Here is a 17,212-nt window from a genome sequence, read left to right as displayed (position 1 = left end):
TGAAACTGTCTTGCAGCTGAATACTTTTCACTTCCCTGTCTGCTCTCTTTCTATACCCAGCTTTCATGGCTGAACTTCTCAATTCCATTTTAAGTCTATATTATTCTTGATAATCTTGACTAACTTATTTCTCATGTTTTTTCCACTTTAAAAAGCCAATAGCTTTTCCTTTGTTTTCCCTTTTCCCAATATATGCAGAAAAGAGAATAATAAAAGAGCTGTACCCTAACCTGCAGAGAAAACCTTCACCACTGTTAATATTTGCTACTTCTGCATCTTCTGAAATATTTATTCTTTATCAGACTCTTGCTTGAATGTGAAAGAAATTAGATTCCTATGTTGTTTCTGTACCATCTGTTAGCTTCCAGTTTCTTTTATTCCTTTCACCCAGGCACTGCAGGAAAATCTTTCAGTTAGTCCTGCTAACTGTAACCCTAAGAGTTCCATAATTGCAGCCTTAACTGTCTTTAAAAGGTGCCTTTTGCTCTACTTCTTCCTAGAAAATGTTCTGGAGGTTTAATTTTTTTTCTTTAATATAATGCAGTTGCCCTGTTTCTTCTTGCAAATAAGGATCTCTGATTTCCCTTGTGCTACTCCTTAAATCATGAGTTGCCTGTAAATATTCACAAAGCTCCATTGTTTTAATCCAGATATCTGTTATAACTCTTTTACCATGATGCTTACAGAAACATTTCAATGTCAACAGTCAACAAATAGTGTAAGGCTGATGCTTTTTCTTTATGTCCTTTTCTATCCTTCCTGTATATTGGCTGTGTGAGCTAAAAATTCCTCAGGCTTTCCTTCAATCCCTTTAATACAACATGAATTCACTTTAGGCAGCATGAAAAAAAATCCTGATGTGAACCCATGGAATGTTCACAGCAAGTTTCAGACTGGGAAATACTGAAATGTTAAGAGATAATGGTTAAAAGATGATTAATTTTTACAAATGTGAGAAATTCAAACTATTTGGTCACCTGCTAGTACTCAGTGTTCTAAGCTGTGCTGCACTGACTCCACATGATGTTCTCTGTACTTCAGTGTAGTCTGAGGTGATTTCACTCAGGTGACTGAAGTGGCCCTCTCTTAGCTCAGCCTTCTGCCTTGCTGTGTCATGAGAAATAGCTGGACAATGAAACCACACAGCAGACCTCATAAACAAGGGTAGAAGGGTTAGGAAGAAAGAAAAAAAAAGAGGAACTCAAATGACACGAAGCCTCTATTTTCCAGGAGAATCTGAGTGTGTCTTGAGTTACTAGGAGGTCACTATTTTGATCTAGCTTGAACAGCAGATATATGTGAGAGCATGTCAGCACTGGTGAAGTGCAAAATCTGGCTGCATTGCTAGGGCTGATGTGTACGTGCTCAAGGAAGCAGCAGACAGCCAAGCCACCTGCTTGTGTTTTTAGGTGGACTCTTGTGGTCCCAGTTACGTGACTGCTCTGCTGACAAAAATATTAAATCAGTGAGAATTTTAACTGTGTGTACCAACTGCAAGAATTAACTCTATTTACTCTATGTAAAAATGAAATTAGTTAATGTTGCTATTTTAGTTTGTTCTAGTACTTTTCAAACAGCCTTCAAAAGAAACACAGTTCTTAGAGATGACTGTCTACTGGACATAGAAACAAGGCCATTAATGAGAAATTAAGAGAGACAGCTCTAGCTCCTCGATAGGCCTCCTGATGTACAAGGACTTCAGTACTGTGAGTAAAAAGCAGTGGAGAAAATGTGAAGAATTAATACTGAGGCAGAAAAATCAGGCACGGACTGATAGAAAGGAAAATATTGGCCAGGCAGCTCGTACTAAAGTTTGCTTGGGTTGTTTGTGAGTTGAGAAATGCTTGACTCTTTGTGGTCTAGAAGTTCAGTTGCAGTGCTCATGTGCTCGTCAGATAGCAAATCTGGTCTGTTCTGTGTTGTTGTTGAATAGTGAGTGATTCCTATCTCAAGAACATATTGGGAAATACAGCTTCACTTTTTTATGAGTAGATAACTGAAACTGCTGCTTTTTTGGTGAGATAATGTCACATTGCTATATTGAATGTCCTATAACAATTAAATGCCATTAGAGGGGTGAAAAAGAGTGCTAGGTAAAGGATGTGGTCAAGTCTAAAGGCTTTCATCTATTGTTTACTTTTTGCCACAAACAAGATCTTGCTAAAGTTTTCTTAATTTCGGTGGAGGAGTCCTGTTGAAGGAAAACCCTCTGTGCTGTGGACTTCTCTCCTATTCAGGAGAAAAAATACTTTTTGATAAGAAGCAGGAATAAAAAATATATATGCAAAGTTTAAAAAATATTCTTCCATTTGAAGCTAAGGATTTTACTTCTCCATGTTTATTTCCATTTACAAGCTAAATTAATACAATTCAAATATCCTTCACTTCAAAATTCAAAATTATTCAAAATTTCAAAAATTAATGGCTGGTTAGTATTTGCAATTTCTTTGTAAAGATGAGTAATGTAGCTATTTAGCAGCTGTCTAGAACAGGGAATATGAAATTACAATATGCTTCATAATCAGTAATCTTGATCTTATTACAAATGATTGACTTAAAACTTTACAAAGCAGTTGTAAAAAATGTTAGGCACAATTGAAATAAATAAAACTTCAAAAGCAAACACTTGATGCCATGTAATTTTTCACAGTGAGTTTACCCACATTCACAAAACTAAAGCCCTTGCAAACACTAATTTTATTGGTTTCCTATGGCAAAATCCATTATTCTATAAAAAAAAGAAAAATATAACTCTTTTATCTGCAAGGTGAACTCCTTCTGATATGAGACACTACTACCATAATGTACTACTACCATAATTTCCTTACACATAAAAATAACAGGAAGGATGTCTCCTTCCTCCTCACCTGAGCCTGATCCAATTCTTCCACAACTTAATAGACATCTTGGAAGCTTAACTTCTTTGAATCAAAATTTTTGAGGATACTCAAAGTACATATATATAATACATAAAATTGCCACAGAAGCATGCAATGTGTTTGCCATCAGATACAGCATGCAGTCTGCAGTGATGTTTGCCATATAACACAGTTCTCATACTCCATGTTTGACTTGTACAAACCTACTACCCCAAGATAATGCAGTAAATGATCTTGACTGTGTGAACAACACTTATTAATTTCAAACCTAAATATAGTAATGAATAAAAAATAGCTTTGGATTTTCCATCAACCCAGAAGAGTTTTGTGTCATTAGTACACTTTAAAACCATTTTTAGACATATATAGAATTTAACTTCTTAAAACTTTAGATTGTATAAGGATTTTTGAACATGTAATATTTTTTTTCTGAAAAAAATCTTAGTTTCATTAGTTTTAAGCTTTCGAAGTCTCTCCTTTCCACACGCAGTTCTTTTCTGTTTTCTGCGCACAGACTTTCTAGAAATCAGAAATAATTTTAATGGAAAGTAACAACCCTATATTCCTCACAATTTTAGCTTTTAGCCACCTCGCCGAGGTTCTCAGCAACAATGAAATAGTACTCATTTAATGATGTGAATATTAATTTATGAACTGAACAAGATTGTTAATGCCCATTCTTATAAAACACACATGAAAAAACCCAAAGAGCTTTTATTTCTCTACAGCTTTCCCTGGACTGCTCAGTAAATAAAACTGAGAGAATGAGGAAAAAGGACTGCTGAAGAAATGACACAGATTATTCACTGAGTTCCTTGTTAGAGGTTTTCTGTGCCTGCCAAAGGATCTTCATGTTTGGCTACAACCAGACTTCTTTTCTTCTCTTCCTCTGTTACGGTCTGACTGATCTGCTCAAACAGCTTTGACATCTTGGCAAACTTCAGGTGGTTCTGAAACCTTCGTGCAGCAAAAGCATAAAGCAGAGGGTTAATACAGCTACTGATGAATACAAGTGCTCCAGAGATGTACACTCCTTTGTCTACAATTTCTTCCAGTGCCAAAGACATCTCCTCATTGGAGAGTTCTATTTCAATAGAAATGATATCCAGGATGTTAAAGATGTGGTGAGGGAACCAGCACAGAATGAAAGCCACCACGACGCTGGCAATGAGACGTTCTGATCGCTGCTTGGATTGGTAAGTCATTCTGCTTATTCTTCTTGCAACACACACATAACAAGTGCAAATAATTAAGAAAGGGATTACAAAACCTGCAAGGGTCTCCAGCAGAAGATAGGACACTTTCTGTCTATTAGAAGAGTAGTTGCGACACGTGCATAGAAGTCGACCGTCTGTTTCTTCTGTCTCTTGAAATGGAATGACAGAAATGCCAAAGGCAATAGACAGGAACCAAATGAGGAACACAATCAAAGAAATTTTGTCTTTTCTTCTGTATGTTTGAATTGTGAAAGGGTAAAACACAGCCAGTAGCCGCTCCAAGCTGAGTGCTGTAATCAGAAATATACTGGCATACATGCTGCAGTAAATAATGAAAACCAGCACTTTGCAGAAGATGACTCCAAAAACCCATGAGTCAGCAAAAGAGTAAATCCAGATTGGTAAAGTGATCAGTACAAGGACATCAGCAATGGCCAGGTTCAAGATCAGCAGGACTGAGAGAGATACTTTCTTCATTTTTGTACAAACAGTCCAGATGACGATGCAGTTCCCAGGGGTGCCAATTAGAAATGACAAGCCCAGTATTATGCAGACTACTGACCTCACAATATTCCATGTCGAGTGGCCACTGCTTTCCTCAGCTTGACTCATTCTGGAAATTCTTCCGTTCTTGGTTGCTTTGTGCTCCGCTTTTATTCTGCAGGTGTTGGTGAACTACTTGAAAGTTCTCCTCTGATGTTCTGAAGGCTAATGCAGACTGTGAGCTCACAGCCTCATGCTCCCTCTCACAGACATCTGACCACATATAGCAGTTCCTGTTGTTTAGGAGGATGGGTGTTTTTGCATACAAAGCAAAAGTAAAAATACAGCGCAGGACCTGACTTTGCTGTTAATTATACATCCATTGTGCTTCAGCAAATTTTATAGCATGTTGGTGGTCTTTCTAAAGTGTCCCTATTTAAAGAAATGTGCTACTGTTTTGATGTTACTGATCCAATTAATGGCTGTGAGGAGAAAAAACCCCCTTTTATGCTATTCTATTCTTGCTCCTATGAACAACTCAGCACTTTATTTTATAAAAATAAAAAGCAAAGAGGGGTGTCAGGTAAATGACAAATGTGCATCATATGTTTGACATTAATTTTAAAGCACAAAAAATTGTGCTTACTACCTTCATGTCAACTTTTTTTTTAATTCAGCACAAAACAGTAAATCATATTTTAGAAATACCCTGGCATAAAGGAAATCAACTGTTTGTATTGTACTGGTACAACAAAGTGGATAGGAGCTGTATTTCTAATTCTCTGGGAAATTGCAGTTCTTTACCAAACAATAACCACCAGAGTATTCAGTCTGGATGTAGAATTGTAGAAGGAAATGCTCCACGTCAGAGAGAAAAGATATGACTACATTATTTTCCTGCTGTGCCAGCAATGGGCTATGACTTTTATGATTTTTCCTAGGAAACTTGGTAGTCAGTGTAGTACTCAAATCCTAAATGAATCATAAGTTCTTCAGAGGCTGGCCAAAGACCATGAAGCTATTTTGTTATGCTGATTTCAAAACATCTTTTGAAGTTCATTTCTCAAATGTCAAAGGAGGAACTAGAACAGCAGAGCCAACTGAAATATTCAAGAAGTGGAACTGGAAGGGTATTTACCATTAAAAAAAGTTCACAGTAACAAAGGAGTTATTTATAGCTTTCTTAAATTCAAGAATGTGATACAGATCATTTCCCTAATTTTACAAACCTGGCAAATGTAGCGCATAGTGTTAAGCCAAAAAGTATTTTTTACCATGGAAAAAGGATTGTAACATCAGCACCCCCAAAGCAGCTTAGCTGGTTTTGCTCTTGTAAGAGTATAATGAGATCAAAAGCAAATCCAGAATAACCCCACTGAAGTCAAGTATAATATCTTCAAAATACTATTTGTGTAATACAGATTTTAATTGGGATTTAATCTGATCCATGATTCCAGTTCCTTTCATTTTCAATTGCATTTAATAAATATTGGGTAGGGGAAAAAATGAAACAAGTTGTTTGTACTCTGAAAGGAATTTCTGAAAACCACTTGTGAAAATTAACTAATGGGAGGAAGTGCTGGGCAGTATATCTTCTTCCAATGAAATCACCTTTACACACATTATTTCTCCAGAAGTATGTTCATTGACTATTTTTAGTTTATTGCCAGTGGCATATCTAGATTGAACAAAGTTGCAGATTTTTATTGGAAAAAGACAATCAAGGAGAGATGTCCAGTAGCCTCTTGTCAGCCAGTGCTGCAGGGACTGGCAGGTTTTTTAAGTAAAGTCAATCTAGATCATAATTGTTGTGTCACACACTGATTATCAAGACTTTGACCTGAATTGCAGAGAGCTCAGGTGACTAAAGCCTACATAACCAAAGATTCTAGATAGTAAAGAAAGCTACACTGATTACTAGAAACTCTGCTTGACTGAAAGCTGGGATAATTGCAAAAAGTCCTGTGGAGCAGTAAGATACACAAACTGCTAGAAATTGTAGATAACAATAAGGTATGCTGATAAGTAAATTTTAATGTCATAATAAGTGAGCTAAGTGTAGCTACAATCTTGTGGCCATTTTTCCAAGCTTCCAAAAAGTCCATGCTACTGCTGTGAAAGTATTTAAATAGAATTTGCTTTGCCTTAAATATCAGGTGTATGTTTCTCTCATCCTTCAAATTGTCTGTTTTACTCTGAAGGAATGCATGAGCTTCCCTCTTGTGGATGTTCTGTAATTTACACTACCACTGAGCATTTTCAAACAGCCGTGTTTGCATCCCTAAATGTAATTTGTAATTGATATTTCTACCTCTTACATATTTATTCTGAGAAACAGAGTTTCACTTCAAAATGCTGAGAGACTTTGGGCTAAGAGTGTCTGCTCAAAGTGTATCCATCCTTCCATGCCGTAAGAGCCTCCCTTGTAAGGATTTACAGAGCAGCTAATACATGGCAAATGGCAAATCTAGAACTTATATTTAGAACCCTACCAAGAAGACTTTTAAAGTCAGAAGGATCCTCTATGTTTGTCTAGTAAGTGGTTGTAGAATAATGATTGTCAAGTATCATGTATCTACTGAGATGCTGCAAATTGATGTTATAACCTCATTTATTGTTAATGTGAAAGAAAAGAAGTAATTAGCTTGAACCCCTCAGTTCTTCAGCCATTGCATCGAGGTGTATTTGCAGGATTTGTGCAAATGTTTTATAACAAACTCAAGTCCATGTGCTACTGTGGGCAGTGTGAAAGTGCTGCCTTTGCCTTGATCAGAGAACTATAGGCTACTTCACAGCTGATCTAATTACTGCTTTTTTGATTACAGGAGGGGCTCCTATGTAAGTGGGATTTCCTGGGGATGTGCAGTAGCTAATAATCTCTCTGCTCTGCAATTACTGCAAAGGGAAGTGCAGTGTAGGAAAAGACACACACCAGACATTTCTACGGTCTTGCAGTGTTTGGCAGCAGCCCGTGGGAACACTCCCAGGGCTGCTTTATAGAGAGAAAATAACTTAAGGAAGAACTTGGGATCAGTTCCAGAATGTAATAAAAGGTGTGTACTTTGCACTATGAAGTTTGAAATAGTCTGTGCTGTGTGCATTGCTGTTAATCAGTATCCTAACATTATTAAAAATTTGTATGAGAAAAGATATTCCTGCTTGTTATGTTCATTTTTTTGGCTGGCTAGAGATATGGCTGAGAGAAAAGATTTCCTCCTTGCTATGTTCAGGGAAAGCTGCTTTAGGATTTGTGACAGGGATGTGCTTCCAAGGCACCTGTTGTGTGTGCATTAGACAGGCTTACCTATTGGCATCTTTCCTGCCCCACCAGACTGATCACTGACAATCAGAACATGTTTCCATGGTGAAAACCACAGAGAAATATTTTCCTTGTACAGAGATACCAGGTGCATTAGATTAGAGGTGTTAGAGTTAATCAAGACAGTGGAGAACTGTATTCATTATTCTGACTACAAGCAGGAATATGAATAACAATTATTTAGAGATTATGGAAAAACTTACAGACACCTTTTCTTGACATTATGAATGTATACAGTTTTAGTGTCCTGTTAAAATACAAACTTTTGAACAGTAAATTTATAGATTTGTTACAATTTAAGGCAAGACTGGCCCATTCTGAATCAGCTACTACTAAGTAGCTACTTGTACACAAACTGTTGTTGTCCAAAATCCTTAATGATATAAACGTATCTGGCACCATGGTTGCTACTGAGTAAAACAAATATGCAGTTTATATGCTCTTCCTTTTGAGTAATAACTTACAGTTGACAAATACTGCTTGGATGATTTGCTGCCAAACAGGATTTGATTTTTTAAAATTGTTTAGCCAAACCTACTGGCATTTCTACCTTGTTTACTGAGATTGCACATAAATATTATTTTGCTATATGATCAATGTATCTTTTTGTTATTCAGCAGTGATAAAAGAAAGTGCTTAGCAGAGCATGTCTTAGTGAAGGAGCTGTGATTAAAAACCCACGAGCAGATACCCTGTAGTGCCTGAGCAGCAGCACCAGCTGTTCTGCCCACATGGAAGGGGCTGTCCGTGCACTTCTGTGTTTGCAACACAGGGCGGCACTGGGAAACCATCCCTTGGGTTTTGGCTGAGCCCGCAGGCCCGGAGGTGTTGCTTTTCTCTGCCCTGCGTGCGCAGCGTTCAAGGCCATGGCTCTGCACAGAATTGCTTCTTTCGCATTAGAAAGTTAGGTGATTGTGAGTGGAACTTCAATAAACTTATGGGGGAAAATCACAATGTCTTTTTTTTTGTCTTGTACATCACATTATTTTCTAAATATTCATATTTCTAGCTCTCTCAGTTCTGTTTTGATACATGCCCATTTCCAGTGCTACATTCTGTTTTAACTGATCTGGTAAGGACATCTCCCTCTGCAAGAAAAAATAACATTAATTTTAATAAATAAATTTCATTTTCTATGCCTCTGAAGGAACAAACTTTGGAAAGTTTGGTAATTACATTAACATTTGGTCCTTCAGTGTATCTTCCATTTTTGTGTTTTCTTTGAAAAGCAGATCAAGTAATGATGTTCTGGGTTGTGAAACAACCCTGTCCAGCAGATTTGAGCACCTTTGAAGACTTATTTAATTCCTTTATTGCACATGACTTAACCTCGGTCGCAGTGTGACATGAAGTCTTGACTTTGTGGCCTTGTGTCAGGAGGCTGGTTAATTGTGCTGCAATTAGCAGCCTGTACTGATTTTATAGGGAATACAAAGATCTTTCTTCTGCTCTGTAGCAGCCACCACGTGTGTGTTGGGAATGCCTGTGTGCTCAGTCACTCAGTAATTAGCATACCTGACATTCTGTTCTGCATAGCCAGAGAAACCAGCGCCCTGTGCCACGCTGCCCTTCAGAACGGTCTTGTCCAAGCATTCTTAATCTGAAACAACAAGTAGTCAGGATTCATTCTGAGATGCTACACAGAGCCACACTAACAGATAAACAGTAAACACACACATAATATACTGTATGGAAAAAATGCAAGATATGCAAACTTCAGGTACAGGTTATGTTTTATCATTCTGTAATCTGAGCTGTTGTTTCTATAGAATTTCTATATAATATTAGAAATGACTGTGAATAATGATAACTTCTCCATTAAATGAAGTGTTTTCACTGGCAGAAAATGGTAGCATCATTTTTTTTAGTTAAAACAAGTATCTATTTATGGAATTTAATAGAATGTAAAGCTAATAGACTCTAAAATAAGCTGATGTCTTATTTTTCCTATATTTGACTTTTGAGCCTAAAAATATGATGTGTTTTTAGGCAGACTTATTTTTTATGTTCTATTGTTGAGTCAGATCAAAAAGTACTTTTAGCCCAGTATCTTGTCTCTGATAGCAGCCACAAGCAGGTGTTTAGAGAAGATTGAAAGAACAAGCCATGTGTGCCTATACTTGTCCTACACATTCTCTGGCATTCAGTCAATCACAGCTGAGGAGTTTCTTGGATCAGGGATGGTTTCTGTGTGTTTAATAAAGCTTTGTGGACATTTATTCAGCAGACTTCCTAAGCCTATCTTTGAACTCCAGTGAACTTGTAGCACTGCAGCTTTGATCTGTGCTGTGTGAAGAACCACCACCTTTTGTTTCTTTGCTGTTCTGTTGGCTCCAGCTGGCTGCCCACAGTTCATCTGCTGGAAAAACAGTAAACACCACACCTGTGTTCATGCTTTCCACAGTCCTCCCTTGTTAAAGCCTACATCTGTCAGTCATTGCTTAGCTGCAGACTGAAAAATTCTTACATGCATGAATATACCTACACACCTTCCTATACCCCACAAAGAAATCCTCCCGTGCTTTTCGTCATCCCTTCATTCTTCTCATTGTCTCTCCATTCAGGTCTTTTATGTTTCATTCAGAGGAACAGACTAGTTCTGAAATTCAATAGTTCAATTAAACCACAGTGTGCTGATGAGGGAAAATGAAAGAAATCAAGACACATAGATTTCAACGTTTCCTCATCTTCAGTCTGTTTGTCTCACCCTGCTGCAGTGCAACAGGGCTGACCATACTGCACTCAAACACGTCTTTTTTTTTTCTAATTGGGGATTAGTTTAGTTTACATTTAAAGCACAAAAATAATAATTAGCTTTTGTCTTTCTCAATGCCAGTCTGTGCTCTAAGATTTAGAAGACTTTGTTCCAAAGGTCACTGTGTCATTCTTCCTTCATTTACTCCAGATGCTTTAGAATCATAGAGATCCTCATGTGATGCAATTACCTTGTAATCCTTAAACCATATGTTTATACCCTGACTGGTAGAGCTTTGTATCTCTGCTGTGTGTCCTATTCTGTGCTTAAACCACTAGAAGACAAATATAATCTAAAATAGCCATTATTTGGTGCTGTGTGAAAGGTAACTTTAATTGCACCTGGTACCTTTCCCTAGGTAGCTTTGTGTCTTGTTATGTCTGGCTGTGTGGGAAGCATTTAATCCTCCATGGTATTGAACGGTATCTCTTTAACACCTCCTCTTTTCTGACACAGCAAATGTGTGACTCCTCTCTCTCTCAGGATGTTGTTCTCCTGTCTTTTGAGTTTGTGACTATTCACCAAGGCCTGTGGTATCTGACTGTGGTGTCACTGAAGCTCTCGTTGCAGATCTGATGCCCTTGCTCCCCTCAGGGCTAGCTGCAGGTATCTCATGTTGGCCCAGCAAAGTGTTTGCTACGTGCAGTACATCCACAGGGCTGGTTATGGCACATTCTGGGATCTGTTAGTGAGTGAAAAACAGAAAACATATTGCAGAAAACATCGCTAAGACTCTTGGTAGACACTGCTGATGAGCATCCATTGATCAAGTTACTATGGATCCATCTTGGCATGACAAATCACAGATCCAGTCAAAACTTTTTCCATGTTCTAGACCACTGACTTTGTTTTGAACAGTGCCAGGTTCAATTTATAATTTATAAATTATACATCTCTTATTTTATAAGAGATTTGCTAGGTTGTTGTCATCATGTAATACTAACTTCTATAAAGGTTTATACAGCTATCAAGAAGACAACTGTAATGGATATAAAATCGGGTTTTACCTATGCACTTATAAAGAACTCATATTTTAAACACTATTAGTCTTCCTGTATTATCTGAGAACAAGCATCTTACATAAACACAACAGAAAAACATCACTACTGTCTAGCAGATTCCCAAAAAGAGGAAATATCCAATAAAACAGAGTAAGAGAGCAGCTTTGAGAGAACTGCTCTCTGCAACTAATCAAATGCATCTTTGCAGCACAAAAACAGCAGAATTGTTCTCACAAGTTATGTTAGAATGAGGTCCAAGCAGAGGAGTTGCAATTGCCTCATAATGGTATAAACTTTTACAGGAACATTCATGTATTTCTTGCTTTCAGCAGAAAATTTGTTTTTATGTCACATGATAGCAGTACCCATTTTTTACTGCTTCTTTGGCTTGTAATCTGAGCAGCTTCACATCCAGCTGCCAAACACTGATAGCCAAATTAATTTTCCCATACCATGAAGAAACTCTTATGAGTGTTAGTCTATTGTCAGTGAAGCATGTCAACAATATTTACAACATCTCAAGTTGTCTTTAGCATACTAATTAGAATAAAATTTTTCAATAAATCCATCTTCTCAAAGTACAATGCCCAGATAGCCTTTGGCAAGCTTCCCCTTTCTAATATGTTCACAAGGGCCTCTAAAATATCATTATGCAGGTTAAAACATGATAGGTCAGTTCACTGCCCCCTGTTTAAAATGTTCTTTATTCAGTGTTCTCACCAGGAATGTGTTAAAGGAAATAGTGGAATTTTATTAGAATTTTCACTTTATATTCACTTATTTTCCCAACAGAACTATCAAAATAATTGTCCTGATCCAAATTTGATCATAGCTATGATTTGAACACGAAGATTAAAATAACGACCTTCAACAGTTCCTTCCAAGCTTAATTTCCCTGTAACTGTATTCTGCACTGACATGTTTGACAGAGCCTCACACGATGCTCCTCATGATGCTGCTGATTCAGCCATTCCCCGTGATGAACTGTTCCCAGCTGCCTGTGTCCCTCAGTCTAGAAGGCAACTGTGTCCTTACAGGAATCATCAAGCAATGCTTTTCAACTTAATCCACCCAAAGGATGGGACAGAAAGTGCCTGTGCATTTGTAGCCTATCTATGCCTTACTTTAGGACATGGTACCAGCCAAACAGCAGATCAGCATTTCTTTTTGCATTCAGTGGCAGTCAAAATTCAGATTTCAACAATTAGTTAATTTTGTTAATTTTGTTTGTTTTTAATGTCAATCAAGAAACTTTGGTAAAATGTGGATCTGTTCTATTTGGTTCTTAAGCATAGTCAGTTTTCCCATTAATATCTTTTTAATGTGGTAATCTGGATTTAAGGGATAGAAAATAAATGGCTCTCTACAGACATTACATCTTCATATCTAAGATGACATTTGCTTTACAGATGCATCACTTAGTGGGATTGCATACAAATTTCAGAGCCAGAGACATAACTGAAGAAAAAAAATCTTTACATATCCTTTAAATTCAGGTGAACTCTCATTTTTTAATGCACCAACTAAAGAGGAAGTCAGATTGTTTCTTATAGGCTGCAGGGAAGCCTCTCAACATATGTGATTGGGGTCAGATGGTTTTCCATCCCTCAGTGTTGGAAAAATTTAGCACTGAAAATGAGTGAGAGAAACCTTATGGAGACTAGACAAAGACCAACATCCCCTTTGATAAATGGCTAAATTACTGCCAGCAGTTTCAGTTCTTCTGGACACACTTGTGTTTCCAGAGATGGATTCATTTTTGTCACTAATCTGTAGCAGCAGTGCTGTGTCTCTTCAGAAGCAGCTCTTGAGCTAGCAGATTTCCTAAGGCCTGTGACTTCCCTGACACTGTGTCCAGCTGGGATACCAAACAGGTGTGACACTGGATGGAACACTGAAATGCTTATTAAACAGCGGCTCCTGTCTTTTCATTACATGTGGACTAGAATCCTGAGATGCTGCTGCTTGACTCGTGGCACTGGGCCCTCTCTAAACACACTCAGTCTTGTAAGACTTGCTAAGCCTTACAGTGACAGCATACCAAATTCTGCTTTTTCTCCAAATCTCTTCCTCACAGAAAAAAAGTACCTTGTCTGCAGATTAAACCACCTTGTCAGCTTTCTACCTCAGAGGGCCCAAGTCTCTGCAGAGCAAAAAGTTCTACCACTCTCGCAATATGCTGGGAAGTTGTTGTACTTTGTGGGAACTTGTGCAAGACATAAACTGTGCCTGAGGGTTCAACCTACTCAGTTTTCATCACAACATGGATTATATTTTCAACACTTTTCCTCATATATTCGTCCTACACAAAATCATATCTCTCTATTTCATCTTCCCATGCCACCTCTTATTTTTAAATTATTTTTTCAATTCCATATATTGCTAAGCTCCAATTTCAAAATTCTTTAGTGGTCCAACCCAAAATACCAACTCTGAGTAAATCTTGAGTAAAACTAGTTAAGTTTGAGCACTCTTGCTAAGAATTTCTCACTCCCAGATTCTAACACAATTCTCTTTGAGTAGGAATTCTGAAATTCCAAGTGTTAGTAATTAAATCCTCACAATTTACTATGGAGCTTTATTACATGGATTATTTACAAGGACAAATTGGTTTACTTTAGCAAAACATGAGCCCAAGAAGTAATATGATCTCTATTATATGGATTAAAGGTTTGAAGATAGGAGAGATGATGACTGTTACGCTGTTAATTGTGGTTACTCTACCTTGGCTCTGAGTTTGTGGGTTGATGGTTATGTAAGCCTGCATTTTCAGTACTCCCACTATTCAAGTTCTCTCTTCCCTTTTTTCTAGTCCCTGTTTGACAGTGTAATCAAATTTAGCTTTAAAGACAATGAGGAACACAGGTTTTGTTCACTATCCTAATGCTACTGAGCAGCACCATGGGGAACAATACAGAAGTGGATGTGAAGCACTGAGGAAGCAGGGAGAAGTGAAAGGAAGAATTGTCTTTGCAGCCCCAGTTCAAATGCATGTCAGGTTGTGTCCTGGGACTGTGCTACTGCACTGAGCTGCAAGGACAGATGCAATTTACTCTGTAAGTTGCATTTACTCTGCAATTGACAGAGTAAATTTGGCATAATGCTTTTGGTTTTCTTCACATCATTCATTGAAACTAGCTGTCTTCTACCTGTGTGTGTAAGTCAGCACAATTGTGTTTGAGGGTATTTGAGCCAATACAAACACCACTTCAATGGCAAGGATCAGAGGCAAACAGAGAATTCTGTTCAATCAAATAAAAGACATTTAAGCAAACAGTAGATTTCTGAAAAGGATTGTTTCTCTTAAATGACCAGTGTGCAAACTCATATCCAATTCATGGTCTTTGTCAAGAGTGCAAGCCCTCAAAGAGTCTTAAACAAAGATAATGCTACTGATACTGTGGTTTCTGGCATTTAATATAGTTTATCTCTATGGTGTGGGTGTTTTGGAAGAAGAAAAGAATATTTTCTTAGAAGATGGATTATGCACATAAAAAAAATTCTACAGTGGTAACAAACTGGCCTCTGAAGTATGGATAATGATTTTTTTTTTCACTTCATACAAAAGTGAAAAGGATGCAGTCCTTTCATCAATTTTAACGGTTAAAACTTCATTTTCCATTTCTAGCCACCTTTGGATACCAAACATGTGAAGGAAGCAGTATATAAAATATATTTCATAAAATAATAAGCTGGCTGGAATTTTAGTGGCTGTTCAGATGTGTAGTTGGTTCTGTTATTCTTTGAATCTGCCTTGGATGATGACTGGTAGATTTGTCAGGCTACACACAGCCATGTTCCTGAACTGCTGTTCATCTACAAATCCCTGTTGTTAAGTCATTCTCTGTGGAGAAAGAGCTGGATTGCTCTTCTAACAAAGCAGCCCTGGGAAATAGTTACACTGACTCAATTAATAGCAGGGTACCATCAGCTGGAAAGCAATGCCGTGTGTCCAGGTTCCTGGCTTTGTTGGTGTTAGTGACAATAGGGGATGGCACTCAGTGTGGAAACAGAAATTTGTTGTGCATATTTAAACCTTACAGAGGCAAAGAGCTTAATGCACTTTGTGTTTAAATGCAAATGTCCTGACCTCACAAAAGGAGACAATAAAAGAAATAACTAACAAATGCTTCTTGATTTATCAGCTGAAAGACAGTTATCTAAAGAGCCTGGGCTTGCAGGAATAACTATTAGGTGCTTAGAAGGTTTTCCTGGGACAGAATTAGATGGAGAATACTTTAATGAAGTGTGAATATGTTCCCAGCTGTCAAAACAGCACAGAGATTTGTAAAGGAAATATTAAGCTTGGTTTGAAGACATCTTGAGTAGAATCAATGAGGAAATGGTTACAGAAGTGATACATATGTGATAATCACTAGGAGCACTTGTAAATGTTGACAACTGCAAAAAGGGCCTGTGCCATTAGAGGCCTACAGCCAGGCACAGAAAATCTGTCCCAAGATGATGCTCTGATGGCACCCAAGGGAACCCACAAGATGCAGAGGGCTTGACAGGTGTCATTCCTTGAACCTTGTGTCACAGCACAAGTGATCCCAGCCAGGCTGCTTGGACATGTGCATTTTGGGGCTTTTGAGTATGAGAGAAAACTGAATTCAGACACAGTCATTCTTTTAAATAGTGTTTTACCCTCCCATAAGGCCTTTTGCTGCATTTTGTAACTTTTAATTCGTACACGAGGTTCCCTGTTGCAATCAGTTTTAGTCAGTCACACTTGCACACCCTGTAGTTTGAATTAGTAGGAGGTCATTTCATGTCAACACTTGCATGGTGACTAAGCACCTGTCTTTGGGTTTGTTGGTTGTAAACATACAAGGTGTGGCTTCTGCCCAGAAAAAGGCAAGTCTAGATTAAGACTTAGCCTTACCTTCCTTGAATTGTTATTTTTTTATTTTCTTATTTAAGGAGGAAGATGTATCCTTCTCCTTCCATGTTAATGCCAAGACAATGCAGTTTTCCTAAACTCCTCTCAGCAGGCTGTGTATCTGATTTACCAGATTCTGCCTTCACACACAGATCTCTGACATGTCTCTCTCCAGGAAGTACAGAAGTTGTTGAATACTGAATTCAGTGAGGCCAGAAATTCTACTTTTACTTGTCTTTCACTCACTTGTGATATTGTTCATGCTCATGTATTAACCATTCAAGGTAAGAACATTTCTGAAAATTAGTAGACCCACTGGGGGATGTAGGAAGCTGTGAAGTAGACAGTGCAGTGCTCCTGTTGCAAAATAACCTTTTCAGAAATAGCTTTATCCTGAGCATGAATTGCTAAATCAGAAAGTGCATTTCCACAGAAGGAGTCACAGATATGACTGAATCAAGGAAACCTTATCCAGTCCATCAGCACAATCATTACTGATCATGAGCTGTGATTACACTGGTTCCAAGTGCCATTTTCCCCTGTATTTAATTTCTGTTTCTGTGCATACCCTTCCTTATTCCTCTACACAGGCAGCCACTCATCAGACGACCTGCACACCAACCGGAGCACGTAGCCCCTGCTAACTGGTATTGCTGAAGCACAAAGGCTTATAACA

General features: G+C 37.9%; 1 protein-coding gene and 2 long non-coding RNA genes across 3 annotated transcripts in view; all 3 read right to left on the bottom strand.

Moving 5' to 3' along the window:
• Positions 1–17,212, bottom strand: part of LOC135279403 (uncharacterized) — a 107,043-nt gene that overhangs the window by 12,091 nt on the left and 77,740 nt on the right. Inside the window, exon 6 of the long non-coding RNA XR_010346646.1 lies at positions 9,414–9,498. This is a non-coding gene — a long non-coding RNA (uncharacterized LOC135279403). The remainder of the gene's footprint in view (positions 1–9,413; positions 9,499–17,212) is intronic.
• On the bottom strand, positions 2,323–8,661 carry LOC135279401 (leukotriene B4 receptor 1-like). Its single transcript, XM_064386803.1, has one exon. It carries the CDS (start codon positions 4,706–4,708, stop codon positions 3,698–3,700), a length of 1,011 nt encoding a protein of 336 aa, XP_064242873.1. The 5' UTR covers positions 4,709–8,661; the 3' UTR covers positions 2,323–3,697.
• On the bottom strand, positions 9,512–13,493 carry LOC135279404 (uncharacterized). The gene is made up of 3 exons (XR_010346647.1): positions 11,002–13,493; positions 10,388–10,497; positions 9,512–10,257 (listed from the first exon to the last, which is right to left on the bottom strand). It is a non-coding gene; the product is annotated as an uncharacterized LOC135279404 (long non-coding RNA).

Source organism: Passer domesticus, chromosome 12 (genome assembly GCF_036417665.1).
Source record: "Passer domesticus isolate bPasDom1 chromosome 12, bPasDom1.hap1, whole genome shotgun sequence".
NCBI lineage: Eukaryota > Metazoa > Chordata > Aves > Passeriformes > Passeridae > Passer > Passer domesticus.
The sequence above is the reverse complement of the archived record's forward strand: the minus strand, read 5'-3'. Positions and strand labels throughout refer to the sequence as shown.

Bases quoted from the DNA above. Each gene is read 5' to 3' on its own strand.
- LOC135279401 (XM_064386803.1), bottom strand. From the start codon at position 4,708: ATGAGTCAAGCTGAGGAAAGCAGTGGCCACTCGACATGGAATATTGTG.